The sequence below is a fragment of the Cryphonectria parasitica genome (genome assembly GCF_011745365.1).
Source record: "Cryphonectria parasitica EP155 unplaced genomic scaffold M406scaffold_9, whole genome shotgun sequence".
Classification (NCBI taxonomy): domain Eukaryota; kingdom Fungi; phylum Ascomycota; class Sordariomycetes; order Diaporthales; family Cryphonectriaceae; genus Cryphonectria; species Cryphonectria parasitica.
In genome coordinates this window covers 384,979-396,149 of record NW_024468917.1, presented here as the reverse complement: position 1 = coordinate 396,149, position 11,171 = coordinate 384,979, and the positions used below count along the sequence as shown (strand labels likewise).

Genomic DNA, 11,171 nt, shown 5'->3' with positions numbered 1-11,171 from the left:
CGGCGAGAGCTTGTATCTTGCGGTAATGCTGTGATGTGCGAATACGGCTCGTCAGCACCGAGAAGACCTGGTATTTCTTCCCATCCGTAAATCATGGTCGTACTGCATCCGGAGGATGACGTGCCTCAAGTGTCACAGGCAGCGGCGAGCTCAAATTCCCCAGCCTCCTTGGCTCAGAAACCGGGAGAAGGAAGCCCTCTGCACCCGCTGTCATACCGAACAAAGGCACAGAGTCCTTGAGTCGAGCAACAGTCTCCTCGTGTAGAAAGACCTGAAAAGAGGCGAGGATCTGTTCGCTTGCTAGGACAACACCGTTGCTGTGCGTGCGTGCGCGTGCGTGTGTGTGCGTGACGTGACTGACATGGCAGGAAAGAGTCCTAGACAGATCCCAAAAAGACCGCCCAGTCGAATAAGTTCGGTGACCAAGCGAGGCATGCACCGTGATTACGGCTAGACTTTTTTTGCCCCAGCCGGTGCTGTGAAACAGAGCTTTGGACCCCTTAGACTAAGCCCACTCGTCACTATCGTGGTAAGACTTTCGACCGAAGCCACCAGCTCATCACTTTCTGGTTCATGCACTGACTGATTGACTGGCTGACTGACTGGGCACGGCCCCCGGTGATCTATGGGTCCAAGTGATATTCCGAAGTTGACCATTACCGAGCTCACGCACTATACAGGGAGACTAGACAGGACGATTAATGCTAGTGTATCCTCCTGCATTAGTAGTTCGTAGCGAGTTTCTGTAAAACCATCCATTCATATAATTACGCACTGGCTGTTGCCATGGTGTCTTTGTGGTGATATCAATCGCCCTCTCAGACCGATTGGTCTGACAAGCGCGAAAACGCCTGGCCCAGAGTTCGCTGTGCAGCTCAGTACCTGTTCAAGATCCAGTAGACAAAAGTTTGAAACATGGTAGCTGGCTATCTACCGTCATGAGAGAAGAATGTCTGTCACGAATTTTGGGGGTGATGCTTGCGGCAATGTGTTGGTGGTGGGACAATCAGGTTCATTGGGCTAGCTGGCAGCTGTATACAATACTTACTGGGAACAAAGCCTACAAATTCAGATCGAATCCTGCGGTATTGCCTCTTGATTGAGGGCACTTTATCTTTGAGTTGCAACTTCACGGTCAGCGCATGGGTGCTGGTGCTGGTGCCAAGTTGGGCTTCAAGCTCAAAATCTTGTTTATCTCGTGTTCTTACTCTTCACTATCTGACCCGAGCAGGTACTTGACCCATTCCTCCCCAGCCGCTACTTGCCTAAAATCCGGACAACGCCCCGATAATGGGAATGTCGGTCATGCTCGTGCTACGTATGTGACCTGAAACAAGCTGAGCGTTCCTCGGGCTGCTAAAAATGGAGCCTGCGAGGTAGTTTTCCGTATGCCGTATCCCTCTGTGCAAGACGATGACGGCAGGCTAGAATTCTTGGTATTTCTCTGAGTCGGCTTTCCTCCCTTCCCTCATCTCTGTCTAGCAACACAAGACTGGACAGAGACCTTTCAACTTCGGAATTGGGGAGGCTGTGGCGAAGACCCTAGAGATTTTACCACATTGTGACCAAGATATGCGCAAGACTGAGACAGGACTAACCATTGTGCCTTTCCACCACACGTGTGAGACACCTCTAGGGCGGTCGGCATTTATCACCTTCCAACCGACTCTCTAGCACAAAACGAGGTCATTAGAGCTGCATTGGAGGTTTTGATTTTCTGTACACGTCACTTACCAATGACACCCCGCCACGGCTGCGGCTCTGATAGCTGAGTGACTCTATAGCAAAGTAGGAAGATATGATATCGAAGATCACATGCTCGACGTTAACAAGACGATCCTTCAAAACACCTCTATGAGGATGTGCTAGATCACGCATGTTGACATGTGTTTACACCCTCAAGGTCAGGGGCTAGCTATGCAAGCTCAGTCCAACTACTCTTCGTGCAGTTAAGCCAGTTTAGTGCAAGGCTCGGCATGAGCAACAACTATGATATTCTACTTTCAGCCCCAGTGGCAAACACTTTCTTGCCATTTTGAAATTAGGGGTATGGTGCGCACAATACTGCACACAAGCACCATAGCAATATGTAGTGGCAGCCGCTAATGAAAGGGGCGTGTGCCCACGACTGAGGCGTGACAATAGTCGGTCCCCGGATCGTCGGGCTGATCCGCAATGGAGTCGGCGCCGGGCATATCGGTACAAGCATTTAAGGCTTGGACTTGTGCCGAGATGTGCAGGAACCCAAAGTCCCCTCATGACCGAGCCAACAGGGGCTGCGTTTGCAGCCATGGGTGACCAGTGCTCAAGGTCCTTCGTACACATTTTCGGCCAAGTCCTGATACACGTCGTTCCCGGCTGGTTCGACACACTTCTCGTACTTTTCGATTACACAAGATGGAAGCTACTAGTTGGCGAACCAATACCTAGTCTGCTTCTAGAATGAATATTTCTGACGCTCGCTGCTGGGCTGTCGGGAATGTGCGTGTCACGGGTCGAACACGGCTCTAGGCTAATGGGGACCCCCTCATATTTCCCTCGTAGTGTCCTGTTGTATTCCGCTACACAAGGCCTCAAATAGTACCTTTTGATGATGCCTCACGGCGATTGATGCGCTTTTCGGTCACCTTTAGCATGCATTGGTACTCTCTCACCCACTTCCATATCTCCAGAACAGACAAGCTGATTTTACCTCAAACAGCCAGGCTAAACAGCACTCACCTTGAATACATTTCGCCACGGGAAAAGGAACCACCCCCCTCCAACTGGGGAAAAGGAAAAAAACCAACCAAAAAGCCTGAGAGAAACCCGCGCCAAAAACCGAGAAAATTGTCAGGGCAAGTTCTGCCAGGGCCCGAGATCATACTACTCTGCGTATCAGTGCAACTATCTTAGATTATGCTGCTTTCTCAGCACCAGAAGATCGACCTCGTATAATATCTCATACTTCTCTGTACACAGCTGTACTCCAAACAGACTACTCCCTCACCATCCAAGAAACCTTGTATACTCACTCATACCAGCCGATCACTTTGTTACGCTCTATCAAAGCGCGTTCTCTGGCCTGTGCACCGGCCAGACTGGTGTCTGATCTCACGACACCGAGCTGGAAACCCAAGGCTCCACTGGTGTAAGCTGCCAGTGTCAATGCTTTTTTTAAGCTGAAGAGTACATGTTGGTGCCTAGTCTCCAAACTAAATTCTGGTCGCTTGGCTTGTGTGCAACGGTCAACGACTTTCAATAGTAAATTAATTCGCTGTTGATGATCAGCTCCCGCGGAATTTCTACATACTGATTGTACGCAGGTCCTCATGGTCATGTTAGCCAGACCTAGAACTCTTGCCGCCCCCAATTTCCTCCGTCCCTCTCACACTATCTTTTCCAGGAAATCCCTGACCACTGACTCTACCTTAAAATCTAGTGCCTTTATTACGAAAAGCAGGCCATCGGTCACAACACACTATTTCCATATGCCCTGGTCCATGTCTTGCTCTGTGAATAGACATGTCAACTGTTACTAGCCTCCCCTGTATATATCGGATGCCCTCTCTTGAGCCCACAAACCTCCTCGTCTCAGCCCGGCTGGGCATCGAAACATGCCACAGGTACTACTATCAGACAGCGTATTCGCTCTTTGACCTGTCGATCACAGATATCGTCTCAAAAACAACAACACACGTCCTTTGGTGTGTGAGGTGTGTGCTTGTATCTGTGAGTCTCGTACCTTGTTCCCGATTGGATATTGTCTCGAGTATTACCTTGCTCTCGACTTTCTTCAAGCCCCTCCCGCAGAGAGACGTCACCATGTCAGCTTGATGGCTCGCCAGCTGAATGCTCTACAGCTTGGTAATTACTTGAGAATTTCCCAAGTTGGCATGGAGGCTGAGGATCTTATCTTTTCTAATGTTCTCACAAATACTTGCTATCCTTTCTCTTGACTTCATTCCCTAGCCTTCCTCCCATATACAAACATACCAATAATCGCAAGCCCTGCTCTCTCTTTCTCTCTTTGCAGTCTTACACTACACTGATCACAACATTCACCACTGTCTTGAGCCGTGACGGCGCGATTCTTTCTCTGTCGTCATCGATATTTAGCAATCCACGCAGCCTTCTATCCTTTTTGACATACACAAAATCTCTCACACATACACACCATACACCTGTCTTACTCTTTGAACAAGTCGTGTTACCATGGTGTTCTGTGCATATTGCGGGAAAAGCTTCACCCGCAAGGAGCATCTCGAAAGACATATACCCAGCCGTGAGTCCATCCCCGCTGGCCGTCTCAGTCAAGAGTCACTGCTTGAGCTCAACCATTGATCGTACTACTACAGACACCAATGTGAAGCCTCATCGCTGCAGCGCTTGTCAGCTCTCCTTTGCTCGAAGGTAACGAGAATATACCAGTAGGGACGTATGATTTGTTGCCTTTCCTCATGCTGACGGGCAACTCCTCTCCAACAGAGACCTCCTCCAAAGACATCACTCGACATACCATGAGGCAAGAGATCCAATGGAACCACTTCCCGGCGGTGTCCCAACAATCGCAGGCAGAACGCCTATAGCATGCCAGAACTGTGCAAGCGCAAAGACAGGATGCGACAAGCGGGTTCCCTGCAGTCGCTGCGCCGAGAAGAATCTGCCATGTGCGGCGCGATTCGCTCGTCGGTCGTCCAAGGCTGCTGCGCGTGCAGCCCAGGCCAGCGCCGCCATCAAAAACGACCAGTCGGCGTCTGGGTTGTCAGTGCCCCAGCCCTCATCGATGCCCGTTGCTCTTATAATGGAGGTCGAGGGGAATGACCTGCTGAGTTCTCGTATTCCTGGGAAAGAACCGCCAGACTCTGAACCGGTGGCGTCTGTTGATCTGACGGTGCAGACAACAACGATAACACCGCAGGAAAAGACAGCCTCGGAACAGGGTCAATTCAGCCCGATGGAGTACCCCTCTCCATTTCAGGCCAAGGTTGACCTGATGAGCGACTTTCTACCGTATGGTAACAACGAATTTGCTGCAGCGGAACCTTGTTACTCGGACTTGCTCATCTGGCCTGAATATTCCATGGACCTTGCATCCTCCGACCTGTATGCAAACGCCATGAGCATGCCATCAGACATGGCCATGCCCACGTTCTCTGACTTCAGCGACATCTGCTCCAGCTCCGAGACGACAACAACAGCAACGTACTCTTCGCGAGGGTCCGTACACACCAGAGGAACCAGCATCGTGTCGATGCCAGAACACGAACCCATCAAAGCGATGGATGACATGAGAAACAGTAACAACAACAACATATGTATCATAACCAAGTCAGCAGTGATCCCCGAGTTCCAAGTCGTCATTGCAGCCGAGAACTCATGGCCTTTGGCAAGATGCAACCCGCCTACATTTTCTGCCAGCTGCCCTCGCACTGCCATTGTGCATCTTGAGGCCTTAGAGCAGAGGTGCAAGCAGGACGAGACCTGGGACTCACTCGAGAGGTACTTGACTCAGTCCCACAGCCGCGAGAAAACTCCACAGTCTCCTTATGTGGTGCTCATCACTTCGCGCACCCGCGACAAGATGACAGCCATCACCCAGAGTTTCCTCCACAAGGCCCTAGGCGTACACCGCTCCTCCGGACCCTGTACCTCTTCTTCCTCCTTTGGACAGCCAGGCTATGCCAGCCCAGGAGGAGGAGTGTCCTCGTCGTCGTCGTCGTCGTCCTCCTCCTTCAACTTCATCATGCTCCCGCCCAACGAGGTGCTGGAACACTTCCTCCACAACTACGCGCGCAGCCTGGCCGAGTACTACCCGATGGCGCATGGGATGCGTGTGGATGTCAACGAGATGCTGCAGAGCCACCACAACCCGGCGTCGACGCTGCTCGTCCTGCTCATGATCGCGCAGGGGGCTGCCAACATGCCGATGGAGGAGGCACGATACCTCTCCGCAGGGCTGACGGAGACAAGCCGGATTTCGCTATTTGATATCATCGAAAAGGAGATTGAGCTGTCGGCTGACTCTGTTGCCCTGCGGTGTGCGCTGCTGTGTACGCGGCTTGGGGCTTGGAGTGGTGATAAGTGGCAGATGGATATTGCCGTGGGCCAGCGAGGCATGTATTTGTCGGTGAGTTGATGCTTTGTGACACAATTATCTTTTTTTGTTCTTTTTCTTGAGCTCAAACGTCTTACTTACTTTTTGTTTCGGAATCGGATAACAGATGCTTAAACATGCTGGAATGCTGGAGCCACAGTCGTCGATGATCCCGACTTTGCACGACTCCACCAGCACAGAACTACAGTGGAAGGCCTGGATGCATCGTGAATCTCAGAATAGGTGTGCCTTTCTATCCTATACTACAAATTTTCCTCAAAAGAGAGAAAGAAGAAACAAGACCTGGGTTGGGAAAACTAACATAATTATGCTCTCGCAGGCTCGTCTACAATTGGGTCATGGCCGACCTAGAATTAAGCCTCTTCCACGACACAAACCCCCTCCTCTCAACCTCCGAGCTCCGTTGCCCCTTGCCAGGGCCCGAGATCCTCTGGCTCGCGCCCAACGCAGAACAATGGCTCGCCGGCATCCAGTCCCTCTACGGCTGCACCACCAACGTCAGCCCGCACCTCCTCACAACCACCCCGTCCTCCCTCCTCACCCCATCCCTATGCGACCTCTTCCAAGCCTTCCTCCACGACAACATCGTCGCCCGCCACCACACCAACCTCAGCCACCAGCAGATGCGCCTCCTCCTCCACCCCTTACAGTCCCTCCTCTGCCACCTCCGGCAGCTCCTCGCCTGCTTCTCCGACATCACCTCCCCCCACCGCGCAGCAGCCGCCGGCCCCCGCGTGCCCACCAAGGCCTCGACCCACCAGCGCCTGGAGGAAGTCCAGGCCCTGCTCCAGAGGTGGTACGACCTCGCAGCCAGCCTGCAACAGGCCGAACCGCACTGCACCGCCTCCAAGTGCAACCTGGTCCTGTACCACCTCCTCTCCCTCAACGCCGTCACCAGCTTTCCCGAGATCGAGGCCCTCGCGCGCAGGGACGGGGTCGAGGCAGGGGGCCCGACGTACTGGGAGCTGGGGCTCCGGCACAAGCGGTGCATCTACCGCCGCGAGGAGGCGATTTACCACTGTGGACAGGTGCTGCGGTGGCTGCGGGGCTTGCGGCCTGGGGAGGAGCAGCCGAGCTGGTGGAGCGCGGCGCTGTACCGCGTCACGCTCGTGCTCTGGGCGGATGGGATGGGGAGGCTGGATCCTAGCTTCAGGACTACAGTGTCCCACCGCCAGGTGAGCGCCAGGACGAGCGACTGTGGGAGCCCTGGGGTGCTGTCCCTTTCTGCTGGGAAGGTTGCTGTGGACAGGCTTAGTCCTGAGGATCCTGCTCTTGTTGGGTATCTGTGGCGTGGAGAGGGTGTGGCGGTTGTTACGGGGCTGGATGGGAGCCTTGTGGGCTTGGATGAGCCTCTTGATGTTTTGCATTTGGGTATGAAGATCATCGAGGGAGGTGTCAGCACGCGGATTGGGGATGGAATCAGGAGGAAGTTGGCTACCCTGGCGAGTAATTGGAGTTTAGACTCTATTAATATTGGTTCTGGGGTGGTCATGTAGCCTATATATTCACATTCATATGTCTTTTTGTTTCTTGTTCACGACATATGAAAGGTGAAAGAATTTGGCGTGTTGGGATAATTAATACCAAGTGACAACGCAGCACAGGGTGTTTTCAAGACGGCATGATACACCTCCATTTTGCTTATAAGCATATCAGCATTCAATAAAGACTTCAAGATTACAGTAGCATCTGGGTATGTAGACTTTATGTATTTTATTGTTTCGTGTTGATAATGTCCTCCTCGTCGTAACGAGTTATTCATCTTGCAGTTGGTTCTAAGTATGTATGTTATGTATCATGTTCAGCGTAATGTAATGACCGACTTCTAGAAAAATTTCAGATTCTCCTCTGATACGTTTTGATCTCGCCTTTGACTAAACGTCCGTCGAAATGGCATGCCACACACACACACACACACACACACACACTATGCACGATACTCAAGTACTTACAGAGAATGAGGGCAACAAAAATCTTCTCCAATCGCCTTGTCCAACTATCGGAACGCTCGGAAGCACGAAGCGTATCGTTTTTTTTTCTTTCCAACTCTCACGACATCTGAGCTCATATTCCCATCTGCTCTTACGTACTCGAACAAGAATAACTGCGAAAACCGAGACGTGACAGCAAAAAAGACATTGTTTGCCTTTTTCTTAGTGGGCCAAAATACGAGGCGTGTGGACGAGATAAACTTCCCTTGTTGGGGCGCGGTTTGAATGGTTTGTGCAAGGGTTCCTAGTCGTTTTGTAAGTAGCAGCAAATCAACAGCGCCATTACGGTTGGTGTTTTTCCCGATACGGTATGTGGGCCATGCAGGGGTCCATATCCTTGAATTAAGTCCGTGGTAGGTGAATGAACCATTTGCCAGTTCTTGACAAACCATGAACTGAGATGCTCTTCTGAGAACATCCACAAACCAACACAAGGCAGTACACGTATCAAAACCAAAACACAGCAGAAATATAAGGCCAAAATGATCCGTAATTCTCTTTTCCAAACGCGATGGAGAAGATGGCCGATTTGCAACTCGCACTGGTTCGGAGAGGTGGTTAGTTACTACGTGGACACGCACAACATACAATGGATCCAACATGGGGTCGTAAAAAGGTCACTAGCATCGAGTCTTGTTGTCGTCTCAGGACTTGAGAGACAACATTTAGCAGTAGTTGGGGGGGGGGGGGGGAGAGATTAAGACAATGGCAGTGCGACGTTTCTTTTATGACCATGGACGCCAATGAGGGGGGCAGGACTCTTTGCTGGGATAGCTTTCAGCAGCCGCTAACCCGTGTTGCGTTGAGCCAGGTAGTACGGTCCAAATAGTCTCGAGAACATCGGGTCTTACTGTATGACAGTCAAGATTAGAATAAATGAAATGTCTCGGTCACATTGGCCATCCGTCTTCGCTGCTTGGTGACGTGAAGAGCTTGCGAACTCACCATTGCTTGTTGTTGAGAGGTGTTTCTTCTGTCACCGCTGCAGGAGGCGAGTCTCCTAGACTACCTCCTTATATAGAGCAAGATGAATACAGCTTCCAAGACTGCCAGATAAGTTTCTGCTCCGTGGGCATTACCACTACTTACTGGTCCTGGGACTGCACAATTCAATCCCCCTTCAGTTCTCACGTTCTCTGCTGCCTTCATTCTCATCGCGTAGCACCTAAGTAGTGACATAAATAATTCCTGTGATTTACAGTTACTGACAGAAGAGAATCAATTCATTCTGAAACCCGAGAAATCCAACAGAAATTCATGAGGCCACGCGCTGAGTGTTACGGAGATTCTGCTTGGAGACGGCCAGTGCATCACCTAAGCACAGACTCCCAGTAGTGTATATCTGCGAATACGAGGTAGAATAGTGTTATCATTCAGTTCTACTGTCGACACATATTCAGTCAAAGCATAAGCTGTGGGTCGGTCCGGAGTTCCGGTGGGGGGGAGACTCCTCGTATCGCTCGCACAGAAATTCCCGCTTCGTCTTTTCATGGGATGGTCAAAATTGTTGAATCAATATGCAACCTGCATGGAAATCGGTAAGATACGGATTTCTGTCAATATAATGAATGAAATACTTGGTCATTTGAGTTTTCTGGTCTGTTTGATATCATAAACTGGCGACCAGGCTGGCGGATTAGAGCACGTCAGTAATTAGGTAGACCTGAGACCAAATCTTGACCACCAAGTTCCGGCCGGTTACCGACCCGCCGTTCTTCAAATGCAGGCGACTCCGAGGCCCATGGACCCGGCCGACCGCTGCCCCAACTACGGAGCTCCCGAGAGTCCGAAGGAGTTGGGGGTGTGTTTGAGAGTGTGAAGATTGTCCGGGGCCGTTCTTTTGATGAACCAGAATCTTTAAAAGCAAATATCAACATATTTTGAATAAAAAATCTCACTTGCCAGATATTATCAACTTGTATCTCTTCACTGACAATTTCCATTGTCTTCCGCCTTTATACAACCAACCCATCTTATTCCCTCTTACCAGATTTAGAAACAAGCACTTTCCTCTCTTCCTCCTTTTATTTCTTCCAGAATGGCTCCCTCAGCAATGGACACCACGTCAAGCCAGCCACCCATCTCCTCGTACGACCCAGCCCGCCCCCTCGCCGGCAAGGTGGCGCTCATCACCGGCGCGGGAAGAGGAATCGGCAAAGGCATCGCCCTCGAGCTAGGCAAGCGCGGCGCCAACATCGTCGTCAACTACAGCAGCAGCGCCCAGGCCGCCGAGGGTGTCGTCTCGGACCTCGCCAAGCTAGGCGCCAAGGCCGTCGCCATCCAGGCCGACATCAGCAACCCGGACTCCGTCGCACAGCTCTTCGAACGGGCCCTCGCGCACTTTGGCCACCTCGACTTCGTCGTCTCCAACGCCGGCATGGAGGTCTGGTGCCCCGAGGTCGACGTGACCCCGGAGCTGTTCGACCAGGTCTTCAACCTCAACTGCCGCGGCCAGTTCTTTGTCGCCCAGAACGCCCTCCGGCACTGCCGCCGCGGCGGGCGTCTGGTGCTGACCTCGTCCGTCGCTGCCAGCCTCGGCGGGATCCCCAACCACGCCCTGTACGCGGGGTCCAAGGCCGCCGTCGAGGGGTTCACGCGGTCCTTTGCCGTCGACTGCGGGGAGAAGGGCATGACGGTCAATGCCATTGCTCCTGGCGGGGTGCAGACGGATATGTTTGATGCGAATGCTTGGCACTACGTCCCTGGCGGGTACGAGGGCATGCCTATCGAGACGATCCAGAAGGGGCTGGCCGCCATGTGCCCGCTCAAGCGCGTCGGCACGCCGGCGGATATCGGCAAGGCAGTGTTTATGCTCTGCAGCGATGAGGGCGAGTGGATTAATGGTATGTGTTGTCGTAGTCGTCCTTTTATTTTCGTGCCTCTTTTCCTTTTTAAGGTGAATCTGTGCTTAGTAGAGACATGCTGACTATGTTGCGCATCACAGGCCAGGTGATCAAGTTGACCGGCGGTAACGCCGTGTAGGGAATTATGGTGTTCGTGAATAGGTCATTTACTTGTAAAAAAGCGGAACATGTCTATCTCATACGAACTGTATCGTCGCAGTACGGGTAGATACAGGATTC

At 51.9% G+C, this 11,171-nt stretch overlaps 3 protein-coding genes across 3 annotated transcripts; 2 read left to right on the top strand and 1 right to left on the bottom strand.

Moving 5' to 3' along the window:
* Positions 1-722: 722 nt before the first annotated feature.
* On the bottom strand, positions 723-1,878 carry M406DRAFT_334168 (uncharacterized protein; the record flags this gene model as incomplete). The annotated part of the gene is made up of 6 exons (XM_040920910.1): positions 723-743; positions 776-882; positions 1,049-1,186; positions 1,328-1,424; positions 1,599-1,670; positions 1,735-1,878. 6 exons carry the CDS (start codon positions 1,876-1,878, stop codon positions 723-725), a joined length of 579 nt encoding a protein of 192 aa, XP_040771515.1.
* A 2,316-nt stretch (positions 1,879-4,194) lies between these two features.
* M406DRAFT_48150 (uncharacterized protein) lies at positions 4,195-7,593 on the top strand (the record flags this gene model as incomplete). The annotated part of the gene is made up of 5 exons (XM_040924355.1): positions 4,195-4,264; positions 4,338-4,392; positions 4,468-6,109; positions 6,204-6,319; positions 6,417-7,593. 5 exons carry the CDS (start codon positions 4,195-4,197, stop codon positions 7,591-7,593), a joined length of 3,060 nt encoding a protein of 1,019 aa, XP_040771514.1.
* A 2,548-nt stretch (positions 7,594-10,141) lies between these two features.
* On the top strand, positions 10,142-11,070 carry M406DRAFT_268845 (hydroxynaphthalene reductase; the record flags this gene model as incomplete). The annotated part of the gene is made up of 2 exons (XM_040917970.1): positions 10,142-10,931; positions 11,033-11,070. 2 exons carry the CDS (start codon positions 10,142-10,144, stop codon positions 11,068-11,070), a joined length of 828 nt encoding a protein of 275 aa, XP_040771513.1.
* Positions 11,071-11,171: the final 101 nt, after the last annotated feature.